Raw genomic sequence first — 16,162 nt, 5'->3', positions numbered from 1 at the left:
CCGTGATTGCCCCCCTCCCCGTGCCCTCTGTCTCAGCCACAAACGGGTCTCTGCAGTCCCACCATGACCCCGAGCCACCTGCAATCCTTTAGGGAGGAGCAGGCACTTGCACCCTCGCTGCTGTCCCCTTGCCAGCAGCTCGCCCCAACCCCTGGGAAATGGGGGCCGGACCCGACCCAGAGGGACCCTGCGCCCCTCGGTGCCCCCAGCGACCCCGGCCCTGCGGGGGCTGAGGAACGGGCAGAGGCTCAGTGGGGATAACCCAGCAACCCCACAGAGGTGGGGACACCCACCAGGGAGGCCAGAGAGGACCCCACAGCATTTGCTGTCCCTCCTGCACCCCCACCCTGCTTCCCACCAGCTTGAGGATTGACACCGGGCTCTTTGGTCACACGAGAGACATTTACTGCTGCAGGAATCTCCTGTGCTGCCACAGCTGACAGCACTGTCGTGCAGGACCCTGGTGCTGGGTGCCAGTCCCTCATCCTCTGCCTGCATCAGTTGGAGAGATGCAGGAACTCCTCGTCCTCTGCAAGTGGAGAGACACAGCAGGTGATGGGCAGACTCCCAAATCCTTCATCACCCTGCAGTCACAGATGATGGATGCTGCTTCCCACTTTGTCCCTGCCACCAGTGATGGACGAGGGTAGCAGCCCAGATCATCTGTGCGCACCCATGCTGTCCCGCACTTCCTGTCCCACATGTTGGCATTAATGTACTTTATATTGCTAGCAGGGATTGTAAAGGCTGGGTTCTGCCCTAAGACAGGCTCCATCTCCCGTCCATGGGGTCAGGCCAAGTCCCCAGCTCCTCCCTCCTGGGAACAGGCTCACTCAGGGCTGGATATAGTGGAATATACTCAAGACTCTTTTCTCTGGCAGATTTTCTTTGCCACACGCCTGACAACCTGGTCATGACTTCCCCTGAGAGCTGAGTGGTGCCTGTTGTGTCTCCCAAGAAGGTTCAGTGTGGAAACCCCTGCACTGGCTGGAGCTGGGGGGCCTGGCAGGTGTCACACCCCGAGAGGGCCCTGGGTTGGTCCTTTGTTGGTTCCTGCACCCCCAAATCTTTCAGCCCAGGGGCTGTTGCCTCCACTGCACCCCAACCTGCCTGGGGATGTTCTCCCTCTCATCAAGACCACACTGAAGCTCAGTCATGGCCTCAGCATGTCTGCAGCCTGCCCAGCCACCCTCTGCTATATTGTTTGTGGGTTAATGGCCCCATTTCCCAGGCAGGACAGATCCCTTCCAGGCACAGCACAAAACCATCCCACACCCACCATGGACCCATGACAGGCCCATCCCAGCCCAAGGACACACCCATCCTGACCTGGAACGATCCATCCCAGGCAGAGCACGAAACCAGCCCAGACCTGTTCCAGAGCCAGACTGGTGCTGAACTCATGACAAACCCATCCCAGACCCATGGGGGACTCTTCCTTGACCCATCCAGAGGCAGGACAGATCCATCCAGGACCAGGACAGCCTGTCCCCACCTCAGTCAGACCTAGTGCAGCACAGGAGGCGGTGCAGGCTGCTGCCCTGGGGTGGGGGCCAAGGGGAATACCTGCCAGCTGAGGAGCCCCACAGTACTCCTTGCACTCCTTCTCCGAGTAGAACTGGTTCCCATTGCCTTTGCAGCCTCCGTAGCTGAAGGTGACGCACTTGCCCTGGGCTGCATCGAAGGCCCAGCGCGTCACCAGTGCCTGGCAGGGACCTGGAACAATGGGCAGCCTGCAGGCAGCTGCAGGGACAGGAACTGCATGAGGAGAGGGTCCAGGGAGCTCCACAGCTCCCCCAGGGATGCCAGACACGTTCAAGGCAGGCCCAGGTGCCCTGTGATGCCTCAGCAAGGGCGCTGCAGTGCCCCGGTGCAGCGCCATCCTCACCCTCGGTCCGGCACGCCTGCAGGCACTCCTTTTCTGAGTAGAAGTTGTTGCCGTTGCCCAGGCAGCCTCCGTAGAGGAAAGTTTCGCAGGCCATGGAGGAGGAGTTGTAGAAGAAGCGGGAGAGCATCCCGCTGCAGGGCCCGGAGTCGCGGCCCAGCCGGCACGAGTCTGTGGAGCAGCAGCCGTGGGTCACAGCAGCGGGGAGTGCGGGCCAGGGGCTCCCGATGCAGCCACCCCCCGCGCCTACCTTCCTTGTTGCCGGTGTAGGGGGGCAGGGGTCCTGCGGCCGAGCCCTCCTCCTGGGGCAGCACTGCTCTCCGCGCCCTCTGCACCAGTAGGGAAGCACAGAGCTGCCGTCAGTCCCTGCTGTGAGACCTGCTGCCAACCCAGGGTGGCTACGCCGGATTCCAGCCCTCCTCTGTGCTCCCAGCACGTCTCCAGTCACCCATCTCGGCTCTGCAGCCTGTGATCCCTCCACACCTCATCACCTTCCCAGCCCTGTGCTCTTCCAGGATAGGGCCCACAATCCCAGGTTGTGGATTAAGACACCAAAGTGCCCAAGTCATGCCCCGTGCTGGGGATGTGCCTCAATGGTGTGTTACCTGCTCTGGAGTCAACTGAGTTGTTTCTCCTGTGTATGTCCCATTCCCCCTGGAAAATCTTTCAACACTCAACCCTGAGAGGCTGGGAGGTGCTGAGTGATGGAAATTGAAGGCCCTGTGGGTGCTAAGCTTCCCCATCCCTGAAGAAAGGGCCTACAGCCTGGCTGGGACATACACAGACAGGCAAGGAGCAAGGAAACACCAGCAATTCACACTGTGAAAAAAATCAGAGTAGGAAAAGGCTTCCACTTGGAAATAAGCTCTTGTGCCCACCAGGACCCTCCCCCTGCAGCCTGCACCTGCCTAGCCCCCATCCTTGCCGGAAAAGCCCATCAGCAGAGAGGAAAGAGCAACTCCCAGGATGGTCAGTGGAGCCACTGCCCAAACAACACGTCTTGCCCACGGAGCCTTCTCCCTGGACACCCCATCTCCAGTGAGTTTTGCTTGGAAGGGATGTCTCCGGCCTTGAACCCCTTCAGAAGGTCCCAGCTAGCCTACTCACCTGGGGAGCATTTTCAGTCTCCTGAGGAACACATTCACCTGGCCCAGGAGCAGGAGACAAGATGAGCAGCGTGAGAGGAGACATGGTCCTGGCAGTCTCAGTGAGTCTGTCACCGGACACATGCAGGACCCTGGCAAGGGGACACCCTCCCACTTCCCCTCTTTCTGCTTTCCACCTCCCACTCACAGAAGCACCATCCTAATATGGCTATGCCTCCCTCCATCTCCCCAAAATTCCCACGCCCCCCTAGGTCCCCCCAAAGTTCTAACACACACACACACACACACACACACACACACACACACACCCTCCATCACGCTGGCCCCTTCTGAAGCCCAGACTGAGCAAGGAGCCTCTCAGGTGCTGGCAGCACCCAGCCTGGGGACCAGACACAAGGGTCCCATGGCCTCATCCCAGCACAGTGGTGTGGCTCCATTGACCTGACAGCCCAGCACAGACCCCTCTGACTGGGAGCTGATTTCTCTGGTGGAATCCTGACTCATACATGGCTTTATTTCCTTTTCATCCCATGCTACCAAAGCTTTGGTCTCTCCTCCTTCCCTCTTGACCATCCCCCATCTCCCCAGACTCAGAAGGAGCAGCTGGAGTGCTCTGGCAGCATGAGAGGCACACGTCTCATGGGAGATTACCTCTGTTGGCCAGGATGAAGATGGAGTCTTCAGGGATGCCCATCTCCAGAGCCAGCTGATGGAAAGACTCAATGAGGTCCTCCCGCAGCTCTGGACTCCTCCCTGGGAAGGAGAATGGGCTGTGAGCAGGGCTGGTGTGGGAGTGCAGCCCCCAAGCACCACTGAGCTCAGGTGGCTGCAGGCAGGTGGATACAACACCAGCCTCCTGGTCCTTCCAAGACAGAACCAGGGAAGCAAAGACTGAGCCCAACCATTGACCCAGCACTGCTATGACCACCCTAAAACATGTCTCTAAGCTCCACATCTACATGTTTTTTGAACCTTTCCAGGCACAGTGATGTCATTGCTTCCCTGGACAGCCTGTTGTTCTTGACTAGCCTTGACCAAGGGCATGGGCAAAGTTGGTTTAATGTTTCTTAATAATGGAAGACAGCATCTCCTGCCACTTCAGGGCTGGGTTTCCTCTAAGCAGTTATCACCACCTGCATCCCAAACACCATGTTGCTTTGGCTGTTCAGTGCCTGATGTGGCTCTCATGGAGATGCCATGCCAAAGATGAGCTGGTTTAAGCCACCATTTCCAAAGCCCATGGTCAGGTCCCTTGGGTGGTATTTTTGAGCTGTGCCTGTCCACCCTAGAGCCTGCTTGTCCTCAAGAGCCGTGGCCAGACATACCATACAGCTTCAGGGTGGTGCTTGGACCAAAACTGCTTTTCTTCTTCATCAGAATGACAGCATATTCTTCATAGTTGGTACGGAACACATAGGACTGGATAGACACCTGCCATTCTGGTGAGACAGACACACAGGGATATCATTCCTGCCCCTCATGGTGAGATGGAGCAGTGTAGAACAATCCCAAAGCTGGGGGCTGAAATCAGGCATTTAATTTAAAAAACATGATTTTTGGGAAGCAGACTCTCGTACATCCATGACTCCCTTTAGGCTCACCAGTCTGAGGGGATTGGAAGCCAAGAGCTGTGAACAACTGGGATACCACTAATGCTCCTGAAGTGTGGCTGGTCCCTGCCTCAGCCTGGGACCCTGTGGACAGGAGTGACCTGCTGCCACATCTCATCATCCTGTGACTATGCAGGGATGGTGCTCAAACTGCCTTTTCCCCGCAGTTTTGCTCTATACTTTGGCTAGAAATGACCCAAACTGTGGAGTAGCTTCTGAGCCCTGCTCTTCTGACCCCCTTCCACCTCTGCCAGCTGTCCCCAGAGCTGGTCCCCACCTCCCAGCCATGCCTCACCCCAACTCACTGGGGTTGTAGTAGGTGTATTTGCCAGGGGTGCTGGTTTTCTGGTACTCCCCTGAGACTTGTGTGCAGTCACCTTGCCTGGAGAGAGGAAGAAAGCAATCAGCTACTTGGAGGGACTGTTTTCCCTGGTTATGGCATGAAAATCATGTCTGGAGCACCAAGGCCATGGCACAGGACCCCTGACACTGTGATGCCCAAGGCATTGGGTGTTTGAGCCTCAGGCAGGCAGTAACCCCTGTGTCTGTCCCAGCCCCTGGGAACGGAGCACCCCTGGGTGGGGTGGAGACGGCTCAGGCATCTCCAGCAGTGCCCCATACCTCAGCCTGGTGCTGGTAGTGCTGATCTGGTCAGCGCTGGGGCTAGGGCCCAGCACCAGTGTGCCCATGCTGAACTTCTCCTTGTAGTTCTTCATCCATTTGCAGGTGGTGCCAATGGCAATGTCGAACCATTTCCCGTACATCTACAGGGAGGAGAGAGACATCTGCACCACGAGCCCCCCTCACCAAGGAGGGACATCACCTGGTTTTGTGCAGAGTTTAAATATTCCTGACCTAGGGAGAAACTGGGAGGTGGTGATGCAGGGTGCTAGGCCAGAGGTGCTGCAGGATTTGGGAAGTGTTTCAGCACTGAGCAGAATTTTCCTTGGTTCCCTGACTACGAGGCAGGGCTGGAGGCATCAGGCTGGCATCCCCTCATGTTGACCAGTGGGATCCAGACCTCGGCACATATGCAGGGCTGTGTGAAGCCTGGCAGGGGACAGGGCATGTTGTGGAGGATCTCCCAGGCAGCTTGCACCCCACAGAAATCCTGCATGCTGAGCCACAGACATTCCACAGGACTCATCTGCCCTGCAGCCACCGTGAATGGGGTTTGCCACGATGAGGCCACCACAGAGGCCAGCACCTTCTGAGTGGCACCCAGGGAGTGCCACACTGCCAATGCCTGTCCTGCACAGCCTGGCATGGGCATGGGTGTTATTGCCCTTCTTTCTGGAGGAAAATGAAAGCAAGCTTACCCCATTCCTTTTGCCCCCAGAATTACAGGACCACAAGCTGCCATTACCCGCTCAGCCTGAAAATTCTCCTGCACTTGGATATCTTCATCCTGGTCTCCGATGGGGGTTCCATAAGCCGCAGCGGAGAGGAGGAGGGAAAGGAGACCCCAGATAATCATGGCTGGTGGTTCGGAGTGCTGCTGAGCCTCGGCACTCCAGTGGGATCGCGGACTCTGCGCTGCCCCCGCCGTGCAGCGCTGTGACCTTCAGACCCGGCCGGTGGGGCCAGCCAGCCCGCGGGGGGGCTGCCGGGGGAGGGGGTACGGCCGGAGCACCCCTGCCCTGCCCGTGGTGGGGGTTTGCAGGCAGCTGGGTAGGGTGCAGGAGTGGAGAAGAGCACCGTCCCAGCCACACAGGCTGAGCTCCTCACTCTTCCCTGCTCCTACGCCGTGGGGCAGGAGCTGTCTTTCTCCTTTATTCTGTGTTGGGATGTTGGGATTCCAATTCCTGCTCTGTCATCCTACAAAGAGCCTCAGTCCTGATGGACCAGCCTGACCCTGTGGTGAGGAGAGCACTGAGGGATGCCCAGTGCTTACCCCATGCTATCTAATCAGTGTCCATAGAATGGAGCCTGAATTACCTGCTCCCCTTTTGGACCCCTTCCAGGCAGTTCCGAGCTGATGGCCAACGTCCAGGATCCGGCTGGCTGTGACCCATCCCACAGCCGAGGGTCCCTGGGCCGGGAGGAGCGGGAAATGCTGGGCCATCCTCAATCCTTCCCAGCAGTGTTTGCCTTCGTGGGATGATTAACAGAAACCAAACAGCCCGAGGGAAACTGCAAACAGAGCAAAGGGCAAGGGCCCCTCTCCAGGTGGCCACGGCCCAATATTTGTGGAGAAGGGCCAGAGCTGGTGGCACGCTGGCAGAAGTCAGCTGGACTTTCACCCTCACTGCCCCGCAGCCACTGACGGGCCCTGGATAGGGACCAGCAGGTGCTGCTGCCCGGGCAGGGGCTGCTCCTGGCAGAGACAGCCTGGACGTCTCCACGAACAGATCCTCCCGCACATCCCGGTTTGTCGGGAGCAGACCTGCCTACAGGTGCCTTCAGCAGCCCCCACTCCTCCTGGCCCCGCTGCTCTCTCTAGAGGAGCATCCCCGGCGCAGCACAGCCCCGGGCTCCTGCCCGGTTCCTCCATCACTAGGTGGCAGCCGGCGGTAAGGAACGACAGCCCCGCTCTGGCCCTGCCGCGGTCACGGGCGGGGGGAGCGCTCCCCTGGCCCCTTCCTGCGCCCGAGCAGCGATGGCACCGGGGAAGGCTGTGCTTAGAGCAGGCTCGTAAAAGACAGGGAGAGCGGCTTTCTACACGGGCAGATAGTGACAGGACAAGAGGAAACTATTTTAAACTAAAAGAGATTTATACTAGATATTAGGAATAGATTGTTCCCTGTGAGGGTGCTGAGGTTGTGGCACAGGTCGTGCAGAGGGGTTGTGACTGCCCCATTCCTGGAAGTGTCCAAGGCCAGGTTGGACAGGGCTTGGAGCAGCCTGGGATAGCGGAAGGTGTCCCTGCCCATGGCAGGAGTGTGGAACTGAATGAGCTTCGACGTCCCTTCCAACCCAAACCAGTCGGGAATTCTATGACTTGCAAGAGGCCATGGTTATCAGGAAAACCTCAGAAGACACTGCCTTGTGTCCCATGAGTCACAGAGTGCTTGGGAGCACATCCCTGATACTCCTCACACAGAAAAGTTGAGTGTTCATCAAAGGACAGAGGAAAGAGAGGCAAGGCTGGAACGGGAAGGGAAGTGCAACCAAATCTGAAGGCTGGAACGGACCCATGTCTTTCCTGGCTCACAGGAGGCCTGCAGGAGGGTGCACAGAGGTGTCCCCGGTGGAGGCAGGATGGGACTGGCTCTGTCTTTGGCCCAGGGACTTGTGTCCTCTCCCAGTGTGTCCCTTGGCACTCGGGCTTGTGTGTCAAGGCTGGTGCTCAGCCACATCTGGGCACATGGGATGGCAAGGGGGATGGATAGTAGAGTGAGAGGGCAGCTGGGTCAGCTGGTTCCCCAGAGCTGTTCTCTGGGACATCCCCTGGGTATGGCTGTGCAGATGCAGAGGTGGAACCTCCACCTGACTGGAGTGGCACTTGGAGCAGCATCCCAAAGTGGAGATGGCACAGCGCTATGCCCATCTGGGAGCTGTGGTTGGTGTCGGTGTGCCACTGGGTGTCTCCTGTGCGCGCTGAGTTGCCTGGTCTGTGTATCTCCAGCCAGAAGCACCAACCGGGCTTCCCGTGCCCGGAGATGCGGAGACACATCTGCCCGCACGTGTCTGTCTGCACGGCTCTTCTCTGCCTGGCCCCTGCGCCCCAAAAGCCCGGGGGCCCTTCCCACGCGTGCCCGGGGCGCGGTGCGCGGTGCCCGGTGCCCGACCGCCGCCTGGCTGTGCCGATGCTGCTCCGCCGCGCCGGGTCGCAGCCTCCACCCTCACGTGCGGCTGCTTTTTGTGTCCTTTTCGCTGCGGGTCGGGCTCTGCCCCGTCCCTCCGCCCCTCCGCCGCCCGCGCCCCCCGGCGCAGCCCCCACCGGAGCCAGCCACACACACAAGTGAACTTTTCTGCGTTTTCCAGCAATTAAAAAGAATAAAGCAACAGTTGTCTCCAGGCAGGGCATGGATCCTGGTGACCCTGATTTTCTGTGTGGCTGGGCAGGGTGAATGGGGCTATTGAGACCCCGATGACTGGCATCTCCACTCCAGGATTGTCTCCTCTTCCAAGTCCCCCTCCCCGCGCTCTCCTCCTCCCTACCCTCCTCCTCGCTTTTAATTTCCTTCCTGCACAGAGCTGCTCATCCCCTTCCCATTGGCTAAAGGCCTGAAAGGGAATGGAGGAGACAAGGGAAGGATTAAAGACGCTCTGCTTAGGAGCAGGCAGCCTGAATACAAGATGCACCGGCTGGGAAAGAATGGAGGCTTAGTGGGGCACCAGATCAGACCCGCCTCCGCCGCATTCAGCCCGACCTGCATTCCTGCATTGCTAAGCAGGGACCTTTCTCCCCGGCCAACCCCTCGGAGGGACGCCCCAGACCCTTGTCCCACCTGCTGGCGCAGGTAGACCTGCCCAGGGTGGTCCTGCCACAGCCCTCGAGGTGCAGCCACGACGGAAGACGGCAGTGCTTGCAGGTCCCCTGGGTCAGTCCGTCTGCCTCGGGGCACAATGGCCCCAGCCAGCCCCTGGAAGGAGGAGGCAGCTGGGGCAGCCCTTGCAGCAGGCTGGGAGCAATGTGGGGCAATTCGTGTCTCTGGGATGTTCCCAACCCTCGACCCAGCAAAGCTATTTGCCTCAGGGCTGAAGGCTTTGGAGCTCAAAGGAAGGCTGGGACCTGCAGCAGGGTGGGGTCTGTTAGACCTAGAGAAAGGCTGGGGCACTTCCAGCCAAGCCTTGGCAGCAGAGATGGTGCTGTTCCAGTGCTTGTTAACCATGTTGTTTCTTGGAAGATCCCCTCAAACTCCACAGTGTTCCCTGCCCTTCTCAGCACCTCCCAGGGCCAGCAGGTCTGGGTGCAAATGGGGCTGCTCTGGAGGCAGGTCTGGGGCAGGTGCATTCCCTGCTAGGGCTGGTCCTCAGGAAGGGCTGGAGCAGAGATGGGCTCAGGGTCACACTGGGAATGAAGGTCCCCGAGGGCAATGCTGGACCTGGCAACCTGTCACTGAGCCATGGAGAGACACGTGGGGAGTCACCAGGAGCACTCTGTGGCATCAGCAGCACCTGAGGCCTTCCATGTCTCTCCATGCCAGGCCAACTCTTTATGTCGTCCCTCTACCTGAGGCACAGGTAGAAGTGAATACCCTGGTCAAAGTGGGGTGGGACCACAACAGATGACCACTGTCTCTGCCCGAGGACACTCCATGGAAGCTGGAGCAGCACAGCCCCTACGTGTTTCTGATGAGCTGAGTCAATCTGTAGTTTGCACACAAGTTCCCCATGGGAGGGACCTTCTCCATGAGCTGGGAATTTGAGGCTGACTCCTGGCTAGAGTTGGTTTCCTCTATGGGACAGGAGGAGGTTGTTCTCAGAAGCCTCTAGGGGTCCCTGCTGACATTCACTCCAGAGAGCTGATTTCTGGGGGAACACATCCCTCCTGGAGCCAAACCCAGAGTGAACAAGGTTCTCCCTGGCCTGAGGAACTGGGTGGTCTGCAGTGGGAGCAGGGATGGGGTGGGCCAGCCAAGTCCTACAGCCCTGAAACTTCACCTATGAAGGCACCTCAGGGACCCCATACTGAGGAACAACTTGGGGAGCTGGGGATGCCATGCAGGGAGAGCCTCTGGGCACTGCTCACACAGCCTTGGAGTCCTGCATGGCAGGGACAGGGCTCTGAGCTCCAGTACCCCATGTCTCATGCAGTGGTTAACTGAGGCTTGTCCCACCTCTCCCCGTTTTCTGACCTAGATCTCTTGCTGGTCATGCACCCCAAATCTGTGCAGCACCTGCAGTGTCAGGATGGAGCCCTGGTGAGCAGGTAAACATGAATGGAGGAGCCCAGGGTGGGATATGGCTGAGCCCATGGAGGTGGCCTGTCAGGGCAGCCTTGATCCCCTTCTGAACTCCCATTGCACTGGTGCAGAGCAGGATTCAGGCACCAAAAGACAGCACTGTGTGCCAGCTGAGACACTGCAGGGTGCCCAGGACACCTGGGATGGCTCCAGAACCTGGGGCAGAGGCCAGGAAGGACATGCCAAGACAAGCAGTAAAATGAGTTTAGGGAAGTCCTTTGTGCTGCCAACGTTGCCCTTCTTCTGCTGTGGAACCCAGATGCCACCTCAGGCAGATCCCCACGGTCAGAGCTGAATCCCACCCCACTGGCCAAGCTGTGCAGGGGGGTCCCAGGTGCTGCTGCCCCCTGAGCACCACAGGTGACCATCATGGTCTCCATGGTCCACCTGGCATCATTCATTCCTAACACGTTAAATCCATGAATTCAAAAGATGTTTCAGTATTTGATTCTAAAAGCCCAATCTCCTGGAGTTCTGTGATTCCAGCAGAAACTTAGTTCCTGAGAAGAGCAGGAAATCCTTCCTGGAGGTGAATGTCCATTTCCATCCCAGAAGGCAGAAGAAGAAAATGCCCACCTGTTTTTCCTCAGAGAAGAGTCCCATTGTTTCAGGCATCCCACCACCAGCCTCAGCAGCTGATAGGGAGCCCAGTGCACATTCACCTCTATCCCTGCCTCCTCCTGCTCAGGGAATAAGATCAATGGTCTTGGACCAGAAAGCTGCTCTGACTTTAGGGCAGAATAGGCACAGTGGGTGTGAAATCATCAGTCTGGGTATCAGGGATCTCTGTTATCAGCCCGAGACAGCTGCTGTGGTGGGAAGGCAGCAGCCATGGCGAGGCAGTGTGGCTGTTCCTTGCTCAGGGGCTGGTGGGCACATCACAGCACTGTCGGCTGTGCCTGGCCTGGCAGCAGCACTGTGCCTCCTCACCCGTCACCGGGAACCAAGAGAGCTGCCCTTGCCTGGGGGACAGCTCCAGCGCAGCCCCAAATCGGAGTGTCCCCAGTGCCCTGTCACTGCCATGGCACCCCAGCTGCCTGCAGGGACCGGGGGCTGCATCCCGCGGAGGAGCCCGACAGCCCGTGTGGGAAGAGCTCTGGATCTCAGGGACAGGCGGCTGCCCTGAGCGCTGCCAGGGGCTTTGTGCCCCTGCCCCAGCCCAGCCCGGGGCCGGCTGGTCCCAGCCCAGAGGGGACGGAGCCGTCCCTGCGCCGCCCCGAAGAGAGGGACCGGGGCTTTCTCTTTAATGCAATGCTATGAATACTCAGGGTCTTTCTGCTCGCTGTTTAATGGATTTGAATGTGAAAAGGTGGTGGAATTGGGGAGCGGGGAAGAGAGGGGGGAGGCCAGGCCTCTTTGTTCGGGGATGCTGCTCCAGCCTTGGATTTATTTAGCATTTGGAGGGCTCTGGGGTCTTTCTCTCCTCCCCAGCCCTGCAAAGGCTCGCTCCCTTTTCTGCCTCATGCTTATTAGCATAGCAGCTGCTCAGGAGAGGGGCTAGGCAGGAGAAAAGGATCGAGGCGTCCGGGAAATGAATAGGAGGGAAAAAAATAGCTTAAAAGGACAGAGGCTTTGAATGAGGGGGAGCAGAGAGTGGAAAATGGGACGGGGGTGGCTCAGAGTTGTCCCCGTAGCTGTGAATGTGAGCAGGGACAAATGTGAGGACCCACTGGGGACAGGCTCCCTGTCTGGGCTCTGTGGCACGGGGCCAGGCTGCCCTGTGCTCCCCAGCTCCCCACACAGGGGAAGGGTGCTGAGCCAGCACCTTCCTGCACCCAGAGCCCAGCTCCCTCGGGTGCCCCAGGCCCTGAGCTGGTTTGGGGTCCCCATCTGTGACCTCTGAAGCCTTCAGAGACCCAGTGAGTGTCACAGCACCAGCCAGCTCCCCAGGGGTTGGGCTGCTGGAATTCCAGCAATCCTCTCCAAGGGGAGACTGGGCATGGGATGGGGCACTCGGGGAAATCCTCCAGTCACACTCAACTGGTGCCTCCAGCTCTCCCACCCACTCCAGGGAAAGCCCTCCAGCCACTGGGTGGCTGAGTGGTTTGGGCATAATTAAAGGAAATCAGGAGTCCAGGGAGCTGCCACCCAGCTCCTGCCCCAGCTGCAGGGGTGACCACACTTAGACATCAGAGTCCAGTCCAGGGAGCCTGTTTGTGCAACTGCATTAATGTGTGAGAACATTGTTGGGAACTGCATATGGGTGACAAGGGATTTTTCTCCTGGAGAAAACAAGAACAGAGATGACAGTCTTGGGGTGAAATGAGGCTGCAGAGTCACTGGTTCCAAGCAGAGGCTTTCCTTGGTTGCAGGATTCATTTGAAGCCAGGATCTGTTCATTGTGCTGTCATGTTTCAGAGCACAAGCCATCAGTCCCAGGGTGCTGCTCAGGCTCCCTGGGAAGGCTCAGCCTCAGCTGCCCCTAAATGCATCACAGCAGAGCCCCAGTGTCCCCCCTGTCCGTGTCCCCTCTGGCCAGCTGTGCTGGGCTCTGCTCACTGCCCCACTCTGCCATTGCTCTGTGCCCCAGAGAGGGGGGGCCAGCAGAGCCATAGCCATGCTATGGGATAAACCTGCAGGGGAATTTTCACAATAAACAGAAACGGGAATTTTCCCCTTCTGGGGAGCCTCTTCCTAAAAAGTGCCAGGAGGACACCACCAGCTCAGCTGGGCTGAGATCTGCCACCAGCTGACTGTGCTGCTGGAGATGCTGCTCTCCTTGGCTTGCCCTCAGGGTCTGCTCCCAGCCACAGAACACTCTTGGAGTCAGGCTGAATGAGGAGCTTCCAGTTAAAATAGTTATCCTAACCACTCCCAAACCCATCATGGCTCTCCAGCTGTCCAGCTTTGCCTCTCTCCATTCTTCTACCCATCTTTTACCCATCCATTCCTCCCAGCCAGCCCCTCTCCCTGCATTCTTCCCATTCTTCACGTGACAGTGATTTCAGGGCATGGGGGATGGCACTGAAAATCCCATGCTCACCTCATGGCAGTGCATGAAGCTCGTGTACACCCTGAGAAGAACAGAAAATGACTCCATGCTGCAGGAATGGGGTGACCTGGGATGGATATGGGGGTCAGGACTCTGCTCCCAGTCTTGGCACCAAATACTACAGCAGCTTTGGTCAGCAGCAAAAGCAGGCTGAAACCATGAGCTGTCCTGTCCTGAATGATGTGCTGAGGACCCTGGTGCTGCTGACCATCCATCCATCCATCCATCCATCATCCATCCATCCATCATCCATCCATCCATCATCCATCCACCCATCATCCATCATCCATCATCCATCCATCCATCCATCCATCCATCATCCATCCATCATCCATCATCCATCATCCATCCATCCATCCATCCATCATCCATCATCCATCATCCATCCATCCATCATCCATCCATCCATCCATCATCCATCATCCATCATCCATCCATCATCCATCATCCATCCATCCATCATCCATCCATCATCCATCATCCATCCATCCATCATCCATCCATCATCCATCATCCATCCATCCATCATCCATCCATCATCCATCATTCATCCATCCATCATCCATCCATCCATCATCCATCCATCCATCCATCCATCCATCCATCCATCCATCCATCATCCATCCATCATCCATCATCCATCCATCATCCATCCATCATCCATCATCCATCATCCATCCATCATCCATCATCCATCATCCATCCATCCATCATCCATCATTCATCCATCCATCATCCATCCATCATCCATCCATCCATCATCCATCATCCATCCATCCATCATCCATCCATCATCCATCCATCATCCATCATTCATCCATCCATCATCCATCCATCCATCATCCATCCATCCATCATCCATCCATCCATCCATCATCCATCCATCATCCATCCATCCATCATCCATCCATCCATCATCCATCCATCCATCATCCATCCATCATCCATCATCCATCCATCTATCATCCATCCATCATCCATCCATCATCCATCCATCATCCATCATTCATCCATCCATCATCCATCCATCCATCATCCATCCATCCATCCATCCATCCATCCATCCATCCATCCATCCATCCATCCACAGGGATGGAGCTCAGAATGCCTTGAGAAGGAACTAAAATTCTGAAGTTTGGAAATGAGGCCAGCCTGGCTGGGCAGCCTGAGCCACTGGCTCCTCGCTGGCACAGAACAGAAGTTGATTGTGATTTTTTTGTTAAAAAAGGTAACTCCTCTTTGGACCGTGGGGCTGCAGCATTGTCATAGTCATACAAACGCCCAACAAAGCGTCCATTTAAAATGTCCTGAGTTTTGATTACAGCCAGTCCCCTCCTGCTTGCCTGGTCACTGTCTTTCTCATTCATTACTTACTGTGTTAAGCTCTCTGAAATTCAAATGCAATCCCACCTCCTCCCCCACATCCATATGCAGTGGCTGATTCAGGCTTGACGGATGAAGGGCAATGAAGAGCAGACAAAGCTGTCAAACCTCTGCGGGCTGCGCTGCCTCCCAGCGCCCCCCGCCCGAGGGGAGCCCCATCCATCTGCTTTGGAGTCAGCAGCACAAACAAAAGCAAAAGACAATGTCAGGAAGCACTTGAAAGTTCAAATTCTTGCTTTGGTTTCTCTTGGAACAGCAGCACCTACGTAATGCAGCTGACGGACAATGACATGCAGCCAGGGACAGGCAAAAATCCCAGAAGAATGTGCTTGCACCACTAAACCATCCAAAATTTTTAAGTTATTGGAACAAAAATAAAAAAGGGAAAGAAAAAAAGGATGGGGGGGAAAGCCTTTGAAGTTCCTAGATTTCTTGGACAGGGTTTCTGTAGAGGAAAGCTGCAAAGTGATGTGGCCATGGGCCTTGGGAAGAGCTGGCACCAGGGCAGCTGCTCAGCCCTGGGGCTGGGGTTCAGCTGTGTGGGGAGCAGGAGGGGCTTTGCTGGGCTTGGCTCCGGGGGGCTGCCCCCATAAGGGGCTGCTGAAGACACCAGCCCACACCATCCACTATGGAGAGAGGAGCCATGCACAGGAATGCTGCAATTCCCCAGGCAAACCTGTCCTTTGAGGTGGTGGCTGGCCCAGCCCAGGTCTCTGGGGCTCTGGGACAAAATGAAGGGTGAGAAGCTGCAGGGCTGAGCTGAGGTGAGGCCAGCTCTGTGAAATCCCAGTGCAGGCGCCAGGACGAGGTTTTGCAGCATTCCAAGCAAAGGGATGAGGTTGGGAATATTTCCACCTGCAGGTGTGCCCTGGGGAACACAGCCACTGTGAGGTTTGGTGGCACAGGCTGGTGGTCAATGTCACACAGTGCTGTGGCTGGAGAGGGGAGCAGCGCTTGTCCCACACCCCCAACAGATTTGGAGTCAGCAGCAGGACCCAGGGGAAGGACCCCCACGACCACCAGTGGTTGTGAGTGATGGTTTTTGCATCATTTTTCTTCTGCTCAAATCCCTCCGGGTCACTTGGTGCAGGGCACCTGGGGACACCAGCTGTGTCTGTGCCAGGCTCTGGCCCGTGCTGGCAGCAGATGGCTCAGGGCTTGGCACGTTAGAGAGGAGTTTGGCCGACCAGGAAAGGTCACAGTGAGCCTTTTCTCCAGGTTTCCCCCCTACTGTATGTGCAGGACGTCCCTCCTTGCATCCCTGGGAACCCACACCAGAGCCAAACTGAGCACAGCATGAACTTCCCTTGGACTGAGGCATTTACAGAGCTGGC

At 57.2% G+C, this 16,162-nt stretch overlaps 1 protein-coding gene across 2 annotated transcripts; it reads right to left on the bottom strand.

Annotated features, from left to right (window-relative positions):
• Window positions 1–381: 381 nt before the first annotated feature.
• AMBP (alpha-1-microglobulin/bikunin precursor) lies at window positions 382–6,644 on the bottom strand. 2 transcript variants are annotated; one of them, XM_056505307.1, is made up of 11 exons: window positions 6,540–6,640; window positions 5,968–6,456; window positions 5,223–5,365; window positions 4,907–4,983; window positions 4,317–4,430; window positions 3,643–3,744; window positions 2,993–3,030; window positions 2,136–2,214; window positions 1,889–2,056; window positions 1,567–1,743; window positions 382–529 (listed from the first exon to the last, which is right to left on the bottom strand). In XM_056505307.1, exons 2-11 carry the CDS (start codon window positions 6,076–6,078, stop codon window positions 498–500), a joined length of 1,041 nt encoding a protein of 346 aa, XP_056361282.1. In that variant the 5' UTR covers window positions 6,079–6,456; window positions 6,540–6,640; the 3' UTR covers window positions 382–497. The 2 variants fall into 2 exon arrangements, with proteins under 2 accessions (XP_056361282.1, XP_056361281.1); XM_056505306.1 differs by having other exon boundaries at window positions 5,968–6,644.
• Window positions 6,645–16,162: the final 9,518 nt, after the last annotated feature.

This window comes from Oenanthe melanoleuca, chromosome 17 (genome assembly GCF_029582105.1).
Source record: "Oenanthe melanoleuca isolate GR-GAL-2019-014 chromosome 17, OMel1.0, whole genome shotgun sequence".
In the NCBI taxonomy this organism is placed as follows: Eukaryota; Metazoa; Chordata; class Aves; order Passeriformes; family Muscicapidae; genus Oenanthe; species Oenanthe melanoleuca.
This window is presented reverse-complemented; position numbering and strand designations above follow the sequence as displayed.

Excerpts from the sequence above, each read along its gene's own strand:
- AMBP (XM_056505306.1), bottom strand. The coding sequence starts at position 6,078 with ATGATTATCTGGGGTCTCCTTTCCCTCCTCCTCTCCGCTGCGGCTTAT. Across the intron at positions 5,366-5,967 it reads AGAATTTTCAGGCTGAGCGG|ATGTACGGGAAATGGTTCGA; the intron begins GTAATGGCAGCT and ends TCCTCCCTGTAG. Across the intron at positions 3,745-4,316 it reads CACCACCCTGAAGCTGTATG|GGAGGAGTCCAGAGCTGCGG; the intron begins GTATGTCTGGCC and ends TCTCCTTCCCAG.